This window comes from Musa acuminata, chromosome BXJ2-6 (assembly GCF_036884655.1).
Source record: "Musa acuminata AAA Group cultivar baxijiao chromosome BXJ2-6, Cavendish_Baxijiao_AAA, whole genome shotgun sequence".
Lineage (NCBI taxonomy): Eukaryota > Viridiplantae > Streptophyta > Magnoliopsida > Zingiberales > Musaceae > Musa > Musa acuminata.
Window position 1 is genome coordinate 42,666,704 of NC_088343.1, and position 22,880 is coordinate 42,689,583.

At 39.9% G+C, this 22,880-nt stretch overlaps 4 protein-coding genes across 7 annotated transcripts; all 4 read left to right on the top strand.

Annotated features, from left to right (window-relative positions):
* The first annotated feature begins 172 nt into the window (after positions 1-172).
* LOC135613707 (WRKY transcription factor 55-like) lies at positions 173-2,133 on the top strand. Its single transcript, XM_065110746.1, has 2 exons — positions 173-1,008; positions 1,237-2,133. The coding sequence occupies exons 1-2, from the start codon at positions 527-529 to the stop codon at positions 1,418-1,420; spliced, it is 666 nt and encodes a 221-aa protein (XP_064966818.1). The 5' UTR covers positions 173-526; the 3' UTR covers positions 1,421-2,133.
* A 949-nt stretch (positions 2,134-3,082) lies between these two features.
* Positions 3,083-11,016, top strand: LOC135615741 (uncharacterized). 3 transcript variants are annotated; one of them, XM_065114647.1, is made up of 10 exons: positions 3,083-3,238; positions 4,448-4,508; positions 4,998-5,020; positions 5,161-5,336; positions 7,552-7,582; positions 7,669-7,817; positions 7,992-8,087; positions 8,633-8,687; positions 10,036-10,123; positions 10,786-11,016. In XM_065114647.1, the coding sequence occupies exons 2-10, from the start codon at positions 4,467-4,469 to the stop codon at positions 11,008-11,010; spliced, it is 885 nt and encodes a 294-aa protein (XP_064970719.1). In that variant the 5' UTR covers positions 3,083-3,238; positions 4,448-4,466; the 3' UTR covers positions 11,011-11,016. The 3 variants fall into 3 exon arrangements, with proteins under 3 accessions (XP_064970719.1, XP_064970720.1, XP_064970721.1); XM_065114648.1 differs by having other exon boundaries at positions 5,185-5,336; XM_065114649.1 differs by lacking the exon at positions 10,036-10,123 and having other exon boundaries at positions 10,786-10,989.
* Positions 11,017-13,391: 2,375 nt separating this feature from the next.
* LOC135615740 (uncharacterized) lies at positions 13,392-15,454 on the top strand. Its single transcript, XM_065114646.1, has 8 exons — positions 13,392-13,523; positions 13,623-13,691; positions 13,794-13,819; positions 13,931-14,077; positions 14,185-14,256; positions 14,364-14,853; positions 14,977-15,008; positions 15,137-15,454. The coding sequence occupies exons 1-8, from the start codon at positions 13,441-13,443 to the stop codon at positions 15,223-15,225; spliced, it is 1,008 nt and encodes a 335-aa protein (XP_064970718.1). The 5' UTR covers positions 13,392-13,440; the 3' UTR covers positions 15,226-15,454.
* A 1,273-nt stretch (positions 15,455-16,727) lies between these two features.
* On the top strand, positions 16,728-20,632 carry LOC135615739 (probable LRR receptor-like serine/threonine-protein kinase IRK). Of its 2 annotated transcripts, XM_065114645.1 has the most exons (3): positions 16,728-16,991; positions 17,090-18,570; positions 18,845-20,632. In XM_065114645.1, the coding sequence occupies exons 2-3, from the start codon at positions 17,123-17,125 to the stop codon at positions 20,304-20,306; spliced, it is 2,910 nt and encodes a 969-aa protein (XP_064970717.1). In that variant the 5' UTR covers positions 16,728-16,991; positions 17,090-17,122; the 3' UTR covers positions 20,307-20,632. The 2 variants fall into 2 exon arrangements, with proteins under 2 accessions (XP_064970717.1, XP_064970716.1); XM_065114644.1 differs by having other exon boundaries at positions 16,728-18,570.
* The last annotated feature ends 2,248 nt before the right edge of the window (positions 20,633-22,880 follow it).

Genomic DNA, 22,880 nt, shown 5'->3' on the forward strand with positions numbered 1-22,880 from the left:
CTCGCAGTAGACGCCTGCGTAGGTCTTCAGCCTCATCTTCCAGCGTTCTTCCCTCGTCAGTCGGTCAAAATATCGCCGGAGAGTTCCTTTGTCCTTGGAACTGTGCGTTAGACTTCTGTATCAATAGACCAAACGTCCTTTCTGGAGGTCGAATTAAATCTTGGACGTAATCTGTATTGATATTGCTGTTCTATAGCTTGGGTATGTGATGATCATGCATGCGGAAGACCGACTCTATAGAATACTCCGCGCGGTCAGCCGCAAACATGAGTTCAAGCAGGCTTGTGGACGAAGAAGGTCATCACAAAGACCCAACAACGTGCCCCACGACTACGACCAAGTCTTCTCTTCCCTTCCCAGCCCATTCAATACACTTTCCCTGCTCAGCGTCTAGAATACGAGTCGCTCGATCTTTTTAATGCCCTCTTTCTATCTGTATTTCCATGCAAATGAGTTCTACTGCTCCCCCATCTTCCCCTTCTTACGCTTCATCTGTGTTATGCCTCACTGACTCGGACCCAAAGCCATGGACGACATCCTGTCTCAAGTCTTTGACGCATGCAGGCTCGCCAGAGAACTGGAGACCAGCCTCCGCCTGTCCAACGTCCCGACCGATCCCCACTACCTCTTGGGCTCCTGCGAGGAGATCGTCGGCGCCTTCAACGAGGCCATCCGCCGGTTGCACGCAGGAAATCTGTCTTCCTACCCCTCCCAAATGCTCTTAGGGGAGGCCCCGGGTTCCCGGCTGGACCCCGGCGCCGGAGAAGGAAGCTCGCGCGGCACGGGTTGCATGCAGGTGGCCAATGGTCTGAGAACACCGGTGGTGGGGGCGTGGGGGCTGGAAATCAACTCCGCCGCTCCCATGGGGCCCTCGAACTATCCCGGCACACCGAATACGGGCGTGGAGTCATTCGTCGGCGGCGGCGGTGAGCCTCGATTGGGTGCGGAGAGACCGTTGTCCGGGCGGCGAGCCGACGGGTCTTTGCCGCACAGATCTTCGAGGACGAGGTGGAATTCAAACCTTGAAAATTAGATTCGTTCCCATTATTGCTAATTCAATCTTGGAAAGGTCAAGGAGTCGATTTCCTCGCACTTGAGTTCATGCATGTTTACCAACCTCAACCATGTTCTCACGCAAGGTTGAACAAGACGTGAAACATGCGAACCTCTGCAGACACATCAACAGTAATCGAGGTCAGCTATTGGAGAACTAATCGTTACCATTCGAATTGCCAGGATGGACGACGGCACGGTGACGAGGAGGGTGCCGGCGCTTCGGACGGGGAACATGGAGATGCCTCCTGACGACGGCTACACCTGGAGGAAGTACGGACAAAAAGACATACTCAATTCCAGGTTTCCCAGGCAAGCTTTCGCTTTCGATCCCCTTGCAGCTTATCTGCAATCTACAGTATCGTGATTAGCTTCATCTCCTTGCATTCATGGCAGGAGTTACTACCGTTGCACTCACAGGAGTTACTACGGCTGCGAGGCAAAGAAGAAAGTGCAGAGGCTCGACGACGATCCAAACACGTTCGAGGTCATCTACTGTGGCACTCACACATGCCAGACCTCTCCGACTCCCATCCTGATACCCACCCTCGTACCCAGCGCCATCGGCAACAACATGAACGACAACGACAACGACGACGGCGGCGGCGGCGGCCACCAGCAGGGAGCGTCACCGCAGTCTGCTTCGATTCAGCTGCGCAACTGGCTCGAGGGCAATCCGAGGAGCACAGGAACCCTCCTAATTCCACGGAGTGGAGCTGGTGGCAGCACCAGCAGACAAGTAGGACAGCAGCAGGGTGGTAGAGACATAGACGGTTCCGTGGCAGAACTCGCGGACGCCATGTTCAATTCTGCGAGCAGCGGCAGTAGCATGGATGCCATCTTCTCGCCGAGGCAAGGAAGCTTATAAGCGTGATCCATCATGAAAGCTATAGGATTTAGATAGCAGACGCATTCTTTTTGGCCAAGCTTTCCTTTTTCACTAGACAAATCTATGCTAGATTTGTTTTGCTGTCTCGACATAAATCCACACCTGAAGTTCTTCATATTTAAAGCATAGTTTTCTTTGTCTTTTCATTGAACGCATAATTCGAAACCTAGTTACTGATTCTTCTTCCCAAATAGAAACTGTGATTGAAGCTTTCAACGAACCTGACATGCAAGAACTGGTCTTTTCGTTCTGCTAACCAAGCTCTTCCATAGAAGATTCTCACGGTTTGACGCCTGTCGTAATCTTCAAAGTCCACGGGCTTAGTTTATTGTTCCCCAAGAAGCTTCACCTCCCTTCCTCTGCTTCTTCGTTGCCCATCATGCACTTAATGTTGCCTAATAAGAAGACAGAATTATATTCTACAGTACTAGTGATATTGTTCGAGAATTTTCATGTTCTACCGATTTGACCAACGACCAGAGAATCATAACTTAGACTAAATCGATGACCGATTCGGTGATGATTTGAGGCGCAGAAGACGTAAGAGTGGCGGAATAGAATTAACTTCCACTTGCTCTTAACTTTGGAAAAGGTCGAAACCACTCCTCTGGTCAGCCTCGGCGGCTTTGCGAGGTGATGTGATCATCAAGCACAGCATGCTTTCGTCGAAATGCCGGGCTATGCTTAAGTAACAATGAGAGCTGTCGTCATGCCGACGCGCAAAAGACGCAACTTCTCCGCGGGCGACAGGCAGAATGAGGCCACCCACCATTTAATACCATTTGAAGCGTCTCAGCCAGTTGCTCGCCATCGGCGCTCATCAGCGAACACACAGACGAGCACAGGAATAAAGGCAACAAAGCCACCTCTTAAAAGTTCTGCCTCTGTAGATGAAGAAAGGCTGAGCTGAAACCTTGGGAGGGGAATCGAGATTTCGATTCGGTTTATACGGATTACGTAAATCGATATATCCAATGAAACCCGACCGATCGTTGTCCCTTCCACATGAGACATCAACCCTCTGAACCCGGTTCACGTGGATCAGTTAAATCGAGATATCCAATAAAACCCGACCGGTAACTCACTGAACCCGGTTTTGTTAATGCAATTTTGGTACACAATAAGAGATGCCGCCTTTTTCAAAGAAGGCGGTCGGACTGGGTGAGGACCGTTGTCTCCCTCGACGACGATCGCCTAGCTCCGACCTGTTTGCGATTTCTTCGCTTGAGGAAGAATAGCGATTCTCTGACGAACCCGAAGCTCGATCCGTTCTTGATCATCCGATCGTTCTTGGTGGTATGTCAAGAAACGATCGTTGGTTGTTATTCATCTTCTTAGCATGTTCCGCGTGTTTTCGAACTTTCGGGGTTTTGTGATCCTTTGGAGGTCGAGATGGGCATTGGGTTTTCCTTCCATCTTTCTTGATGGTACATCAAGAAACGGTCATGAATGGAACGTGGGACGGGGGGTTGTTCCGTTGGATTTCTTGGGTTCTCTCATCGTTTCTTTAACTTCCTTGTGACTGATGAGGAATTAGGGTTTTCAAGGTAGGATATGTACGTTAGGGTTTCTGTCGGTCATCAGTACCTTTGAATTGGTCATTTGGAGATAAGAATTTCAATATCTCGCGGGTTAGAAATTAGGGTTGTAAGAAGATTTAAATTGGTTTGAATTCACGATCCATGAGCGTCGGAGCAATCATTTCTAGTAGCATAGCTATTTTCTGTTTGGTTTCTTGCGGTTCGTTTCATTTCTTGATTCCTGTAGGAAAATTGGTGACAGATAGTAACGGTAATTCCTATTATTAGGCCCTTCCTTTTCCTCCTCTGCTCTCCCCCTCCACCTCCTCCTCTTTTCTTGATTGTGATGGCGGCTAACGCTTTCGGTGGTAGGACCCAAGAAATCGGCAGCCTCAGGACTAGCCAATTTGAAAGTCAAAATTGGCTGGATCAGATGTTGATTGGCTGATCTGTTTAACATCATCAATTATGGTTCATTTTATCTGGATCTCATGTTATTTATTCTTTAAGTTTGGTGTGTTAGTGGAACAACGCCAACTGTAAATTTGTTATAGGCAAAATTATTTTAACTGTAAATCAGTTTCAGAAGTGATCGTACTTTCCTGCAAGGTTAAGGCACAATTCATAGTCGGATCTGTGACTGTAGTGAACAGAAGCATCCACATAAAATTTTCCATGTTATGTCATGGAAATATTAATTTAATTACACTCCCAATGATATTTTAATATTTCTCGGATTGTTTGACAATTGCATGATAACACTACACTACTAAATAATCATTTGATACTACCAATATATTCTATATTGTTTTTTACTTTTACTTATTTATGTGCAATCAAATGACTTTTAAGTAACTTGAATGATTGTACCTTTCTCCTTTATGGAATATTTCTCTTAAATTTTACTTAAAATTCAGATACTTGTTATAAAAATCACTTAATTTTGTTAGGAAGCAGTTAGTCTCTCTCATTGTATTCTTTTTAGGGCAAATTGCATCAACAAAATGTTACAGTGGATGGGAGGCTCACGGAGGAAGGTGAATACTGTAAGTAGATCATCACAGCACTTTGACCAACTATCATTTTTTATGATATGTTAAGTGTAGGTTCAGCTATGGTTTATCAATAGCTAGTTTAACATTCTACATTAAATTCTCTGAAAATGTAAAAAATGGAGAAGTTCATCTATTTTTATTAATGCCTACTGTCTGCACTTTCACACTTTGGTCATCTAAGGCTGCTTCCATACTTGGTAGCTTTTTAACTTGTAAAAATATTCTACATTCTCATGTTAATTCTGTGCTTTATGTCACATCGCCTTTCTTATTTTTTTTGCGTTTTCATATTTATTTTTGTCCTAAAGTGGGTCAAGACTTTTCACGTGGTTTAGTAGGTCAAATCTGAAATAGTTTAATATTGATTACTTAGTTAAATTTTAGAATAATTTCATCTCTGAGCATCTGTGTTTTTTTCTAATCTTTTGCTTATTTGGTTCTTGCTGTGGTAATACAATGGTCGGATGGTGAAATCATCAGTCCAGGAAGTCAATGCATAATAAGTAAGTCACAAACCCGTATCATTTTCTTTAACTGCACTTGGTCTGCTTCATACGTTCTTGATAATTATGCTCCTTGCTCCTAATTGCAAGAAAGTTTTAATAATGTTTGAAGTTTGAACTTGTGTAATCATTTACTGAAGGCAAAAACATTACTTTGAACAAAGGAAACGTCAACAGCAGACAACTGGACTGGATAATCATATTCATGACAGTAGTAAGCGAGCACACTATCCTGAGGAACCTCGATCACTTGATATACTAAGCTTTCTAAACTTGGCAACAGTTGCTCAACAAGGTTACTCAAGTCACAATTCTTGTAAGTTTAACATCTTTTATGATTGCAGAAACCTTTTTTTTTCTGAACCTTAAATTTAGCATTCTAAATTATAAAAAAGTAACATGTATATATTTGAAACTTTTGTGAACTAACTTTTTGTAAACCTTATAAAAGTCGGTGTCTGGTGGACTGGAAAATGCAGCTGGTCTCAAATTAGCTTTATATTGCATGATCAAAAGCCTAATCACTTATAGAATATTCCCAGTAATTGTGTCTTCATGCAAAACTTTCATTTCCATTTGTCCTTGCTAACAACAACTTTGTTGATCCATATGCTTGTTGGTGACAATCTGAAACCAATCTTAGGTATACTCCTACTGTGAATGAATTTTTTATTCCTCTTATCTCATTATTCATTGCATCTTTGTTGGATGTACCTATAAACATGGATTAAAGAATCATGGTCTATCAATTGTATTGTACTGATCCAACTACATTTGTATGAAATACTGTACCATTCTATTATATTGGTACTTACCACCAAAGGATGAATCTAGTGTCTGAGGCTACTGTCAATGCAAGATCTGGGGAGAGCCAATATTTCAGTGATTTGAATCCCCTACAACCTTTTCCTCTATATATAGTATACATATACATATATGTATGTAATGTATTACAGGATGCATTAGGGGAGGCATGTGCACTATTGACATTGAACCGTTAACCTAGAAACAAACCCTCACGGGTACCAAGCATCCAGTTTCTTGGATGCATATATTTTTGTTTTTTTCAACAATGTCCGTATGCATACCTACATGCTGTAGTGGTTTGACAGGAACTTGTATAGGAGTAGTATCTGAGATTTAATTCCTTGCTCTGTATACTAATTTGATCTTTTATTACTAGCTCTTCACTGGATGACACTATGACAACTTCTTTATTGTTGTAAAACCGATACATATAATTTAGTATCAAAGAATATCCCTTCAACAATTAGAATACTCATTATCATCTGTATATCTTGTTAGACAATTTTAATTGCTTTGAACAACACTCTATACTATTGCTTATTATGCTGATTTTTATTTTCCTCCATTGATTTGTTCTTTTAGTTATAACCATGTAAAGGAAAAATGATAACTTAAACATCCATATTGAAAATTAGTTTGGCCATTTATAGTTATGAATAATTGTTAACTTACTTCTTTTAGTCTCCATGTATGAACATCCATATTTTCTACTATTGACATATAAGATTGCCTTTTTTACTACCATCTAATTTGGAGGTACCTTATTTGAAGGCAATCCAACTGGTCTTGGTGGTAAGAAAAAGATCTAATTTTACATTAGATAACATGTTGGCTCATCATATAAACACATGGAGGTTAAGTGTTGTTGACTTCTATAATTGCCTTGATTGAGGATGAATGTAAAATGTTCATATGCACTTCCTTTGGAACTCTAGATGTAAGTGTGCTATTTAGCGGTTTGCATGTTTGAGATTTTAAGGTTTCCTTTGATCCCAATTGCAATAGGTATTAATGATGACTTGGAGAAGGGAAGGGTCTGAATATAAATCTTTTCCTCAACATGCAAGAGTTGTATATATGATTCTTAAAATGGAATAGAAATATACTTGACACTGCTGGTACATAGACATATGAACTTGACAATTTCTATCTTGATCGTGTAAGTCCTGGTTCTTTCTAGGTCGGACGTACTTGGAACTTACTGACATGTTAGTTGAATTATTTAAAAGCATATCAGCTCTGTTCTGCCAGAGTTGGTTGTGTCTTGGTGCATTACTGGATTATTGTTTGGCTCAGTGAGAAGGTAACTGTTGGTTTCTCATTTGATTGCCTCAACAAATTCTTTGCAAAGGATATTGACTCAGGAAGTGGCTTGGGGCATATTGCATTACCCCTAATCTTCTTTAACAAATGAACACGATTGTCAATAACCTTAACTCCTGAGGTTGTATCCATGTGTAGGTTTCAGTTTTCATGTTTTCTCATGAACTTCAGTTTTTACTCATCAGAAAATTGGTCATTTAGAAGTGACTGTCAGTTCAACAAAGCTTCCCCAGAGCTTATCTGAAGAAAATAGCTTGTCATTATTCTACAGATTGGAAGAAGGTCATTAGGTTTCAGCTTTGTCATATATCTATATTTACCTTACATCAGTTTTTCTGTAAACAGAAGTCAAGATTAATCTGGATTGTATATTACTTAGTGATTTGATGGTTTTCTTCCAGGTTTTCAACAAGAGATTTTGTTACCAGATAAGTAAGTAGAAAAGTCTTTGGTTTTTCTTTGACACGTTCTTATAATGTCTTGTCTTGCTTTGAAAGACCAATAAAATTTTGTAACAGGTGTTCTGCAGCCATCACTGAAAATGCTTCAGCAACTCAAAGCCTTAGCAACAAAGTGGAAGGCTATAAGGCATCGGCATCTTCCTGTAAATTTAGTCCCATTTCTACTCATTTGAAATCAGAGGAAAAACAAGAGGATATCCAGGATGGTAAGCAAACTTGAGGATGATCTTGTCAATAGGAACACACATGGGAACTCGGTGGCCCAAATAATAGTTTCAGTCATCTCCAGGGTTTATATATTTTAAACAGCCTAAGTAATTCTTGTATTTTATAGGGGATAATATGTGTGATAGTATTTTGATTTTAACTACTCTTTGCAGAGGTCTCAGTCCTTGATCTACTCAATGATGACAACAAAAAAATTGACTGCAGAGGAAGAGTAGTTCCTGAAAGTCATGTTTCCTTTTCAGTGGGAGGTACCAGAGTTGTCTTTACTTTGAGAAATTTAACAGGCAAATTGGTGTAGGACAGAATGATGGTTGCCAAATTGCATTGGGCTCCACAGGCTCTTTTACTGATAATTCATTTGTCACTTGCCATTGGTTCTTTGTGCACTTTTAACATCTAAACCGGATAGTTTTGGACATGCTAAGATAATATAGTTTTAGGTTAAATTTGGAATAATTGGTATCCACTGCTGCCTGCTGAGGCAGGCTAAAGGATAATTGATAATTAAATTGAATAAGTTAGATGACTAGCAGAACATCGTTATGCTATAAATTTCCACAATTTATCTGGTTCGTCTCTAGATGAATGCATGAAATTTTTATGGAAGAAACCCCTTAATACGTAAATGTGGCTGTTTGGTACAATATAATTTTAACTTTTAAAGCCCATCACTATATATATTGAAGGAACAAATAATATTAGTCTTTATAGCATGATTATGTATTTTTGCCGTCTTTTAGTCAATTAGTGCAACAACCTTTTGATGTTAAGTTTGTTTCTTCTTATGTGTCAGGTCTTGGTAATGTTGGGATGGAAACTCCTGCTCACTCACCAAGAACACAAATAAGGTGACTTTATAAAATTTGTGGTTGAGTTTTGCAGAATTTCTGTAACACCTAGGAAACTAGGATTTAATCTTGTTGTCACCAAAATATCTTCATATCTCATTCAAATTTATCTCCCTTGGTTGGGAAACTTCTTTTAAGTTTGTTTTAATCTTGGTCCTTGGTCTAACTTGGTCCTTGATCTTGATTTTATTTGTTGATTCAATTATATTCTATTTTTAGTTTGTTTGTTTTCATGATCGATTTCTACTTATGTCATGACCAATTACCAATATCAAAGCCATGTGGACCTTGTTCTCAAAACAGTGCCCCTAAAGTGATCTTTGGTGGTGAATAAAAACTAATATACCATCCATATAGTTGATTTTATTTGTTGATTTCAACTATATTCTACTTTAATTAGCTTGTTTTCATGATCGATTTGTATTTATGTCATGGCCAATCTGAAAATCATGTGAGACTTATTCTTGAAACTGTGCCCATAAAGTTCCCTTTGGTGGTGAATAACAACTAATATACTATCCATATAGTTGCTCATATTTCATGTGAGATTTAGACACATGATCTCCCTCATTTAAATGTCTGATGTTCTCTTCAAGGCAACTCATTACATCACTAGGAAGTAGGATTCCCTGCAAATAATGTGCAGTTCTGAGGCATTACAAACAATCACAAGATGTTGCTGACATTGTCCATGGATTTCTTTGTTGGAAAGTGGTCGGCAAGGATGTTTGTTAAATAGTGTCTTGAATATTATATTTATCATTGCCCAAGCCTAAGTTCATGTGGTGCTTGCTCCCTAAAGTAGCATTTATGGCTCTTTTGTTGGTGATTAATAACATAGGATTTACGTCATGGAATTGTATGCCATGTAAGACTAACTGGGCTATCATTATTTATATGAATCCTAGATGGCCTCTTGTTCAAGTACCTTGGGAACCCATATCATCATTGACAAACCTTTCCTGATTATACATCATATACCTTTTTTTTTATCAATGGCAAACATCCCTTGAAACTTTTTTGTGCTTCTTTTAGTTGTATTGATCCAAGTTCTTTAGTGATCCTACTAACACTTTCAGGATTTTAATCGAGGTAATTCTCGTACTCATATTCTTGTTCTCATATATGACCTTTTTTAAGTGTTTAAGAAGATAGCAAGAGTACATTCTGGTTATTGATTTAAAATCTTTTGCTTGTTGGTCATGATACGTTCTCTTGCTTATTTGAGCGGCACATTGGTTTAGAGACATAGAGAAAGGTTATGCATTTCTATGAGCATATTTTGCTATTAAAAATAATATATAACTGTATTCTTAACCTTCATGATATACATTAAAATCTTCTACAGGAGTTTCGTTTCACCTCTAAGGATGTCAAAGCAAGTACAAAATTCGGCAAATCTTAGGTCCATGTCTTATGATCTTGAGATAGAACTGGTGATAATTCTACTTGTTTCTTAACCTTTCCCATCTAATGTTAACTATTCATTTATTATCTTCTTATTTCTTGCATTTTAAATGGTAATCTATACGTCAAGGTATCTTCTGGATCTTTATGGCACTCGGTGTTTATTTATGAAGATCATTTTCCCCATGTATCTCTATCTGCATACATTCATTTTGAACAGAGATATGAAAATAACTTTCCTCAACTGGTAAGGTAGGGTTGAAAGATTTTACCTTTATTTATGTAATGTGAATTATATTCATAGTTCATACAATCTCTGTCGAAAACCTAGAGAAATGTGAAAGGTCTCATGGTTCTTGATTAGTAGCTGGAAACTTTGTCGAAACAATATAATACACATGAATATTTGCCTAATGCAAGTAGGTCTAAGTTGTTCCTAAAAGCGGCCTATTGTATCATGTTTCACTCCGTTGACAATGTAGCTGAAGAACCATGAATCCATTAAAATTTGCAGAAAGGGTGTTATGAAGCCTGACACATTTTGTTATATTAATTAGGAAAATTAAATTAATTATCAAAGTAGTTATATTATACAAGCATCTGCTAACTGCCAATAAAAGACCAAATCATTTGTTCAGAGTTGCATCAACATTTACTTTAGTATTTACAATTTTTTTCTTATGACTTGCAGAGTGCAGCTATGTGTGATACTGAGAAGCCAATACATGGGCATTCTGCTGGAGTAGCTTGCAAACAAAAGGGTACTTTTGAAAAGGAGAATAGGACAAGTATGAAGTTTATTGACTCATGTATCTACTCAGATGTGCTTGATGATCTATCTGATTGCTTTGGTAGTGGCAATGAAAATTTTCAAGAATGTCGAAATGAACTATGGGAATGTAAGTTCTTCCTTTAAGCTTGTCCTTGAAGATTCCGGCTTCACATTCTGGTAAATTCTTTTTGGCATCTTCTTCACACATTGAGAACTATGAAATGGTTGTGTCTAATTTATTAAGTATTGGATTTATTATTTTGTGGGTTTCATTTAAGTACTTACTATGTGACTTTGGAAGTGAGTTCAATTACTTCCAATGTTTGGGTGGTCACAATGAAATTTAAAGTGAGTCCAAGACCTGAAGTAACCTGGCTAAAATCAGCAAGTTGTTCTCTGTTCTGTAGCCACTAGAGTTACTATACTGGAACTGATTCTGACTTCCATCACTTACATTATACCAAACAAACCCTAGAATTAGGTATTCAGTTTCATCATCATTTGGTTTTACAGTAACAAACCAACTTAAGACAAATTAAATCTATGAATACTTGTCTTAGAAAGATCCAATAAGAAGACAACCCTTTGAACAAAAAAAGTACTACGTGAGATAATAAAACTTGAGTTGTGCATTAACATTTTACTTGTTGTCAGCCATGGTTGTGTCAGGAGGCTTTCCCTGTAAAAACCAGTACTTATTGCTATATCAAGGTTCAATTATCTTTTTGATTATACCATTTTGTAATTATCATATGGCATGATTTTGTTCTTGAATGCTAACAATTGGTGGTCTGTAAGCATGTGGTTGAAGCTGGCATTGGTTCCTTTGTTTGATGGACCCATGCGACTATGTTGTACTATAATGCTAACTAGTCATATTTATGTAGACTATTTGCACCAATCTTGTGTTTTCCTTTCTCTTTCATTCTTGATGCAAAACATTGCACAAACTTGAATCCCACCATTTGATCATGTTTTTCAGTTAGTAATGGCATGCCGGATGATGATTTCGTCAGTATAAGGGAGTATGAGACAGTAAGGCAGAATAAATCATTCTATTAAGAGAGTCATGCTTCCATCTTGTCAAATGCTAAATTTTCTGACGCATATGAGTGTGGCCTTGGAGATTTCTACTTAGACAGAAGCAGGTTGACTATCTGAGATATTGCCTTTCTATATAATAAATAACAAATGACTTTATTATTTCGATCTCTATGTTGTACTTCTCTAGATCTGAGGCAAAACAACAGAAGAGATGCAGCAATTCAGGTTGACTTATTTGCCAACAGTTTTTCGAACATGTATACTTGTTTTGTTGTCTCTATGCTTCAAGATTTTGTCTGTTTGTCTTATCTATGTCTTGATGATACACAAGAAAATGGTTAAAGAGACCAAACGAATGGTGAAAGTGAGACAACCATGCAGTTCATCATAATTATCCTGTTTTTTCCTCTGATGATCTAATCTCATTGAAATTGACTGAAAGATAGAGGTTCTGCCTAAGCCATTATTTGTTATATTCTAGGCTACATCTTCTACATCTAGATTATGTTCAGATCAATCTATCTTCATGGTTTTGCCATAAAAAAGTATTATGGCTTGGTAACGTCCATATATCCTTATCTCTGCATGCTTTAATTTGAAAGTCTGCACTTTATAAGTCAAATAAAGTCCACAGAAATCCATCCTGCTTCTGCTCCACGATCTAGTGGGGGCATGCCCTAACTGATAGAAATTATAACTTCCAATTGCCTAGTTTGAAGTTTGGTTAAACTTCCAATCCCTACTTCTGGGGGAGAAAATTGGAGGAAACCTGTTAATCTGTTTCATTGAATATAAAATAAGGATTGAAAGTAAATAGAAGAAAGACTCATGTCCTAGAAATAGAAGAGGGGAAAGGAGGGAACATGTAGTATGGTTTTTGGACAAAGGCTGTCCAAAGGGACAACATCTATCTGGAATGTTGATTTTTTTTCAAGATTAGGCCTTACAGTATTAAGAAAATTTGCAATTTCTATAAGGATTCTAGTTATTTTTAGAAGAAATTCTAGTTGCTATGCTCCAAGTAGGAAGACAGTCTGTGCCTTTTTCCAAGACAAAATATTATATCGGTGGACATTTTACAGCTAATGCATCAGTGGCTATTTTCTTGGGAAGTTTGTCCCAGAAAAGAAGGCTATGGATATTGTTTCTCTTGTTCATTTTAGTCTCTTTTGTTCCCTGCTGGTCCCTGGCTCTTAATTATCTTTTTCCCTTTCCCTTTCTTGTAATCTCTATCTCATCCTCTCAATAAAATTGGATTAGTAGGTGCTGGCTCATCCTGATGAAGCTTAATAAATTATTATGATCTGCATCATTTTAGTTTACTTCATAATATGATAGGTTGGTCAGTACTAACTCAGGTTAAACAATTAGTTATCTTAGGTGAGTAATATCTAGATAAGATATTGTTTTTCAGAGACTAAAACTAAGAAAATTTCAGCTAACCGTTTACTTGCTATTCTTTATTAGCAATATCTGCTACTTTTGTCTTCTTTTTTGGAGTTTTGGATAGTATCGTTTTGTGACTATTGCATGTCAGCAAAAAGTGGCTCTTCATTCAATCTTTCGGCAGTAGGAAAAGACTTCAGCCTTGTATCTCCTCACAAGGATAGAAGGTATGCTAATGCAAAAAATTTCATTATCGTGCTGTGTAATATGAACACATAGATACAATCTGGTTAACAGAAGTTAAAGATTGGATCCTTTATGGACAGTCTGTTTGATCTACCTTCTTGGTCTTTCTCACAAAAAGAAGACTTGCGGGACATCATAAGTTCATCAAGGTAAAGCCAACCTATTTTCAATCATCTGCGACCTACCCTCTCTACCTTTTCTATTTCAGGTTCTAACACAGTTTATTATTTACATTGATGAAATTTTCTCAGCGAGGAGTCCTGCTCATCTACTGCAGGTCATTCATTGTTTGTTAACATATCATACTGACTGTAGGATGGTAGTTGATTTTGGCATTTTCTTTTGCAAAAAGGAGTTCTATCCATATACATCACTTCTAATCTTGCAGTGGGGAAAGGTAAAAGTTATGACATACTATCACACTTAACACAATTGAAAGAAAGCAAGAAAATCCACTCAGATGATCTGGATATAAGCTTAGTGAATCTGAAAGGACGCAAGAAAAACCACATGGATGAGCTGGATATGAACATAGGTAGTGGTCAATGAAATGAATGAAGCTTTTTGTTTAATGAATTTAGGAGCAGGAAACTTTTAGGTGCATGTCAAAGTAGTTGAATTCTATATCTTGTTATTTCTTAGATGCATCATCTCCAGTTCAGAGAATTCCAGATCCTGACTGCATTTTCCCCTTCAAGGAGGACTTTCCTTCAGGTAAATTGGCTTCTGATTCTGTTTTCTGGTTCCAAAAGTTTGACAGGAAAGTAAAATGTCATCTGATCACAACTTATTGCTTGAATCTAATCTGCTTGCTGCTCCAGTACTGAGTCCCAGGACAGACTTCACATGGGGAAGATCTAAATCAAACATACCTGTTGACCATGAAAGTTTTTATGACTTCAACTTTGAGAACAATATATCAGGAGAGCTATCAGGTTTTGCCTTTCAGCCCCAGAAGCCTCACGCACATACCCAGATGTCAGAAGGTTGTTTACCATATTCATTTTCTGCTGGGGACAGTCAACATGACACTCAATTGTCTGATTCAGTGAGGCAAAGGAATGCTAGCAAGACCAGTGGAGAATCAGAAGGAATTTCAATAAATCTAGAAAACAAGATCCTTAGTGAAAAATCTTTGTATTCACTAAGCGAAAGAGAGAATAACAATGAGGCACCAAGTGAACGTCTAGAACTGAACAAGAGGAAAGCATCATCCTGCAGCTCCAAGGCCTATGATCCTCCTGAAGAAGCTGAGGTTCCATGGAAAACCAAGGAAGTTTCTGAACTTCAGACTTACATTAATGACAAAGTGTAAGAATCTCCTCCTTTGCTCACAACTTTATTCAGATTTATGACAGCCTTAACATATTTCTTATGTATTAATAAAATCAAGGGACTAATGCCCATTGCTGCTGTCCTCTTACTTGATTGCAGTTCTCTGGATCCTTCAGATATCAGAAACAAAGGTTTCTTTTTGCTCGACTCAGCCTATCTTTTGATGTATCTGTCTTGAAGTGTGCAAATAAAGTTTGATTTTACATTTGATAAGCATTTTTTTGGATGAAATGACATTTTGATTTCTCTCTCTTTTCAGAGTCTCTTAAAGATAATTTGGGATCCGAAGTGACATTGTTGGAAGCATTCCAGGTGAGGTCTCTGATATGTCTTACCAAGTTCTGCTAGAAAGATATGTTCTTCGACTTCTCTGTGTACAAAAGGTGCTTCTTGAAGCATGACAAAGTAATACTGGGATGCAGTGAAGAATAATTTTCATTCCCCAGATCAAGTAAACTGACCCCTGTATGATAGGATTGGATATAACCGAAAAAAAAAATGTACTCTTCTGTAATTGAGGGCAAGGATCTCTCTGAACAACAAGGAGCGGAGACAGCAGTGAAGTTTAATAGTTTTACATCCAAATCTCAAACAATGTCTCTGGGAATTGAACAATTAGGCCTTGCTAATCCCTCTATAGACCATTTATCAATCATCAATTTTGTTGAATTCATACTGCCTCTTTGGATGCCTGCACTCCTTAGCCAACAAATTTCCAAAGAGATCATCTCCGTTATGGTTTTTGTGATTTCATTTGATTGATTAGATATGACTTTATGCATTTTTTAAAGATTTTTTTTTTGTACATGGTGAAATTTTCTTTTACACTGTTATTTAATGGCTTGTCCGGGGTTTCATATTTTCTTATAATTTCTTCCCCTTGTACACAGGTATATCATGTACTATAACTTTCTTTTATTTTTTGCTGCTCTTTTGTTGAAGCTCAAGCATGAAAAATAATTGAGAGATGTTTTGATTCCCTAATAAATGTTCAGTCCTTGATCGAGGAATGGCCAGTTGAATGATTGGGCCATCGGGCCCATGAAAGAAAGGAACCATTGGATTCTCGAGCAACATAGAAAACCTAGAGGCGGATGTCTCGGCGCAACTCTCATGATGGTGTCCGCGTTGGAAGAGCCAAAAGTATCCCTAAATTTCGTTTCGCGCATGGAGCCATACGTTGTTATTTCTGAGAGCCAACCTACACCTCGTTTGGCTTGTTGGTCAGGACAAACTATGTGTACCTCACAGCAATCACTGCGGTGTGCGTGCATTAAATGAGCCATAAATACGCCGACAGTTACGCGTGTACCTCAAAACAGATGACCGGCACGTGACACTCCCCTGGAGAAAACCGCCACACACACTGCGTGAGAGGGCCACAAAGTAGCGTTGCTGCAGTCGCATACATCAATGTCGACAGTAGAATTTTGGTGAGTGTATTAAATGATGGGCCATCATTGCATGCATTATGATGACAGAATAAAGCAGAGACTTGCATGCTTGGAAGGTAGATAAGTCATTTTCCTTTTATTCCAAATTCAATGTGGTGTTTTCAGGATAACTCATATCTGCCAACAGATTCTTCCGTGTATATCAACAAGAAAGAAACTAAGTATAATCTGATTAATATTTTCTTTTCTTCAGAAAATGTTATGATGCTTTTATGGATTTATGAAATCTTGGTATTCTGCTCTTGATAAGGTGAAGGTATATTTATGCCTAAATATTCTGTTCTAAAGAAATTGCTGATTAAAAACTAGGATTTAAAACAGGCTTTAAATAGTCCACTTACTTGTCAATTCTACCTTGAGAGGCATTCATTGACCTCAGTATCTTCTGCCACCTCTTCCACCTCACTCCCCCCCCCCCCATGTTCAAGTGCTACCTTCCTTCCACCACCTTCCTCCGGCTTTAGCTGTTGAGGGCACAAAAAAGCAGCAAAAGCTGTTCGTTTCCAGAGACAAAAGCCAGGACCCATCCTCATTTCCCTCACCTCCTCCTCTCCATCCCATAACCTAGTGGCGTTGTAGCTCTGCAAGCGATCTATTGCTTTCTTCCGCGGCTTCTGTGCCCAGAGCAAGTGCGTCTTTGTGTCCTCCGTCGATTTCCCGGTTAAGATCTCTCCTTTTCCTCATTTTCAATCTTCCAAGCCGGAAAAAATACGTCTTCTTTGAGATCGAGGTGCTCAATCTGATCTTTTTGGTTGAAGATCGAAGCGGAAGTACAGGGATTTCCGTCGAAGATGAAAAGCCTTCACCTTGGAGTCATTTACCTCCTCTCAATCCTTCCCCTGCTCGCCGAATCCGGGGCTACCACCTTGAACGACGACGTCCTTGGTCTGATCGTCTTCAAGGCCGGCGTCGAGGACCCCCGGTCGAAGCTGGCGTCTTGGAACGAGGACGACGTGGACCCTTGCAACTGGGCCGGCGTCAGATGCGACGCCAAGTCGAGCCGCGTCACCGAGCTCGCTCTGGATGGCTTCGCCCTCTCCGGAAAGCTCGGCCGCGGCCTCCTCTGGCTTCAGTTCCTCGAGACGCTGTCCCTCTCCATGAACAACTTCTCAGGTAGCCTCAGCCCTGACCTCCTCCGCCTCGAGAGCCTTCGAACGCTGGATCTTAGCGCGAATCACCTCTCCGGCACCATCCCGGATGGGTTATTTGGGCAATGTAGGTCCATTCGAGACATCTCCTTGGCAAAAAATTCCATCTCGGGGAAGATTCCTCCGGATGTTGGCTCTTGCTCCACCCTTGTGTCGCTGAACCTCTCGTCGAACCAGCTATCTGGCTCTTTGCCAAGTGAAATATGGTCTTTGAACGCCTTGAGATCGCTCGACCTCTCTGATAATTCTCTTGTTGGCGAGATACCGCTTGGAATTAGCAGGATGTTCAATCTGAGGATGATCAGCTTGAGGCGAAACCGACTCACTGGCCAGTTGCCGAACGATACCGGAAATTGCATGCTGTTGAAGTCTCTTGATGTCGGAGAAAACCAGCTGTCCGGATACCTCCCATACTCCATGAGGAATCTTTCAACATGTACCTATCTTAGCTTGAGCTCAAATTCCTTCTCTGGGGAACTTCCGGCATGGATTGGAGAGATGAACGGTCTCGAGACTCTGGATTTGTCGGGGAATAAGTTCTCCGGTGGCTTTCCGAGTTCATTAAGCAATCTACAACTCTTGAAAGTGTTGAAGCTTTCTGATAACAGTTTCTCCGGCGGCCTGCCAGATTCACTGGCTGCTTGCAGGAGCTTGCTGGATGTGGATCTTAGTCGGAACACGTTGACAGGGAACCTTCCCTCATGGGTTTTTGAATCAGGTTTCACACAAATTTTGCTATCAGGGAACAAATTTAGTGGACCGATTGTCATCCCCTCGGTCACTGATTCGACTATCCAAGTGCTGGATTTATCGGGCAATGCCTTCTCTGGCAAATTTCCAAATGAAGTTTCAAACCTTAGAAGCTTAGAATTCTTGAATCTTTCGTTCGACTCGCTATCAGGCCCCATTCCCGCAAGTGTGGGCGAGTTGAAGTCTTTGCAAGTTCTGGATGTTAGTGGGAACCGGCTGAGTGGGAGTATTCCATTAGAGGTTGGCCTAGCAGCATCCCTCAGAGAGATGAGGCTGGAGAAGAACTCTCTCACTGCAGAAATTCCGATTCAGATAGGAAGTTGCTCTTCGCTCGCATACCTGTAAGATTTCTAACTCTAATTTCTTTTGTCATATCTCTAATATTACTTTATTTGGATTGCATTGTCTTCCAAATGAGAAGTTTAAGGTACCTAGAAGGCTAGAACCTTACAAAATATCTCGAATCCAACTCCTATTTGCTTGTTTCTGGTCTAGAATTAGCTGGATAGCAGCTGTGTTAACTGCAGTCTGCTAGGATTTCTATGGTTATTTATCTTATATCTAGAAATTAACTTACATGATATCCCATGTTTGGATTTTTGATTTTTGGTACAGGGATCTTTCACAGAACAACCTTACTGGTCCAATTCCTGAAACATTAGCTAATCTCACCAATCTCCAAGTTGTTGATTTCTCCCGCAACCAGCTCTCAGGAACCATCCCTAAGCAGCTCGCTGACCTCCCCCACCTCCTTTCCTTCAACATCTCCCACAACCAACTCTCTGGAGACCTCCCCGCGGGAAGCTTCTTCAACAAAATACCTCCTTCCTCAGTAACAGACAACCCTGGTCTTTGTGGATCTGTTGTCAACCTCTCTTGCCCTGGAGTCCTCCCAAAACCCATTGTACTTAATCCCAACTCCTCGTCAGGTGATTCATCATCAAACCCCGTGCTCTCGCCCAGCAACCTCGGCCACAAGAAGATAATTTTAAGCATCTCTGCTCTCATTGCCATTGGAGCTGCTGCTGTGATTGCTCTAGGTGTCATTACAATTACTGTCCTAAACCTCCGTGTCCGTTCCTCTACCTCCAATTCTGCTGCAGGATTGGCATTATCAGATGGATACCTTAGCCATTCTCCAGCTACTGATGCTAACTCTGGCAAGCTTGTCATGTTCGCTGGTGGTGACCCTGAGTTCAGTGCCGGTGCCCACGCTGTCCTTAACAAGGATTGTGAATTGGGTCGCGGCGGTTTTGGTGCAGTCTACAAGACAGTTCTCAGAGATGGTCGATCTGTGGCAATAAAGAAGCTTACAGTTTCAAGCTTGGTGAAGTCGCAAGACGATTTTGAGAAGGAGGTCAAAAGGCTGGGAAAAGTGCAACATCCCAATCTTGTGGCCCTGGAAGGCTATTACTGGACTCCTTCTCTCCAACTTCTTATCTATGAGTTTGTGCCTGGTGGTAGCCTATACAATCACCTCCATGAGTGCTCTGCCTCCGACACCCTCTCATGGCAAGAGCGTTTTGATATAATTCTTGGTATTGCAAAAAGCTTAGCACATCTCCATCATCTTAAGATAATCCACTACAACATTAAATCAAGTAATGTTCTCCTTGATGGATCCGGTGAGGCCAAGGTGGGGGACTATGGGCTGGCAAAGCTGCTACCAATGCTGGATAGGTACGTGCTTAGTAGCAAGATACAGAGTGCCCTTGGGTACATGGCACCAGAATTTGCATGTCGAACAGTGAAGATCACAGAGAAATGTGATGTGTATGGATTTGGAGTTCTGGTCCTCGAGATTTTGACTGGCAAGAGGCCAGTGGAATACATGGAGGACGATGTGGTGCTGCTGTGTGATATGGTGAGGGAGGCACTAGAGGAAGGGAGGGTGGAGGAATGCATGGATGGGAGACTTTGCGGGAAGTTCCCTCTAGAGGAGACTATTCCGGTGATCAAATTGGGTTTGATATGTACTTCCCAGGTACCGTCTAACAGGCCAGACATGGCTGAGGTCGTGAACATACTGGAGTTGATCAGATGCCCTCAGGATGGCCGGCAAGAGGAATTTTGTTGAACATCTGGGCTTAAATCTCTTTTTTCACCGTAAGAGTCTGTGACATAATCAGTTGGCATATGAAGACATGGCATAATGACAGCATGGATGTTGAGTCTGTCTGCTTTGCTTGAAATGAGAAGAACAGAAGGTCTAGAATCTGATGAGCAAGAAATCCTTATGAAATTTTTGTCGTTAGAATTCTGCAAATGGACGAGGTTTTCCTTTTCTTCTTACTATTTTTCATGTGCGTCTGGAATTAGGATTTCCTTTCACCAGGTTCTTAAATTGTGAAACCCTTCTGAAGATACATATTATTGCATACTACTTTGATGTCTTTTTGTTCACTGCTAAGCATGGTATCAAAGAAGCTGGCAGGGCCAAAGGTGTCTGAGTACCATTTAGGATATTAATCTTGATTAATTTAGCTTTTGTTTGCTCTTTCTTGCTTATGATAGGCATCCAAAGAAACTTTTTTCTTTGCATGTTGTCGCTAACCAAGCACTTCAGTTACTTTTAGTTACTGTTTCTTGTAATTCTCTTTCCATCTTTGGCATACAATGTTCATAAATCCATTATGTATGGACCACAAATGTGCTTTTTTTCGGTAGTAACTGTGCCGTACTCCATTTGAAATGTTCCAGTTTCATGAGAAACCTGGTCCCTTGATCCTCTAAGCATCAGCAACTAGGGATTTTAATCTACATGTTTCCTTCTGAACATAGAAATGTATGAGGTCTTATTCATCTTCAGAGCTTAGTTAAACTTGTTCCTCAGCTTCCTATTGGAACAGTAACCAGCCTTTGTATACCATTCCCATTCTTCCCCTGAACGTCTTCCTATCAATGACCATCAACATAGAAAATTGAATTGCTTACTCTATCAGTCTTAGCTACCCTCAGCGATGCAGCAGCGTTAGGTGAGTGGCTGCTTTTCATAGCCAAAGAGAATCCTGCTATCTATCTGTAGAAAAAAATTAGTTGTTCACCAACTAAACTTGTCCCTAACCTCAATTCCTCTCTCCATGTGACTGTAGAGCTGGTCTTCTTTTGATGACTTTGGAAGGAGATAGCTTGTACCAAATAGATAACAAGCTGCCTCAGACATGAAAGTCAAAAGCAGTTGGGGCATAAGGGCCTCAACTGAGATCCTAATCACTTCAGTAAAGGAAAAGGATGATGTATTAGTCAGAAAAATAGAAGTACTTGGAGGTGGCAGATAGAATCAAACAGTATGATGATGTCAGAGCAGTAGCACTTGATGAAACTCCTTGCACCTGCAAAACCCTTGAAGTGAGATCCACCACATGAGAGAAGTGTTAGTTTTCTGACATGACTCAGAGAACCTCTTCTTGTGTTTGATAAAATATATGGAGTTTGATTGGTTTCTGTATTAGAAGATGCATGAGAAGAAGCCTGATAGGCCTTGTCATAATAGTTGCTGGAAATAAGCTTTTGTTTAGGAGACATATGGGTTGTACAAGATCTAGAAGTTATTTGAATAATAAGCAAATCACTGCAGGTCTAAATGATAATAATGTTTATGAACTTGTCTTTACCATTTCGCCTCGACGACATAATTTTTCTTTCCTGTATGTTTCATGCATGCAAACTACATGTGTTCTGAGCCTTCTGTATCAGTGTTTTGGTATCCCTTATAACTTGTGATGCAGATAAATCCTTTGATACTGTGAAAGTAACAATTCTAGGTTTCAGGTGGGCTTACAAGCTCTTAATTCTCTCACTGGGCCACCTAAAACCTTCCATATGATGTATAGCTTAAATACTGATTGCAGATTCTCTTTATTTGATGCCTCCTAACATTATTTTGGAGTGTAGCCAGTGTTTGCAAGTCTGAGTAAATGGAATACACACTGGTCCCTTGTCATGACATCCATATGTTCATCTTCTCTGAGACCCACATCATTCTCTCAATAAAGTCACACAGCTCATGTTTACTCATTAGATGGCCTCAAAGTAGCACATTGTTGCTGGTGTTTGGTGTATCTAATGATAAAGGAAATTGGTGACTGTGTCAAGAGGGCTTAAAGAAAAGGACTCAAGTTGCATGTGGTCCCAAATACATTGTTCTCACTTTCACCAGTGGTGGTGTTGAAGTGTACTCTCTTCTTTACTATGGGCATTGGGAAGTGATCAAAGCCAGCTTTGGCATCTTGCTTTTGTTTGCTTTAGTTAAGAAAAATTGGAGATTCTCTCCACACATCAGCTTTTGAATTTGAAGAGGGCGGGAGAGGCTTATGTGAAGGATTAATGTATATATACAGTCTTATCTTTTTTCCTATGAAAACTTAAAATAACTCGAGATAGGAGCAATGCAATCATGCTGAATTGTGATTGCATTGCAATGAAGTGCTTGTTTGTTGTTTGGTAGATATGATGTGATAATTTTCTTGTGATGATGATCAACTACCACCATGAGTCCTAATCTTGTCTTATGGTGTGACCCTTGGCTGTTGAACTATTCAAGCACAGGACAAGGAAGGTAGGCCATAGCTTGCATTTGCCCAATGCACTGACAGTTTCTTTTTATTGGAACTGTCCTGTTTGTCACACAGCATCTCAGCACTTGGGGCAG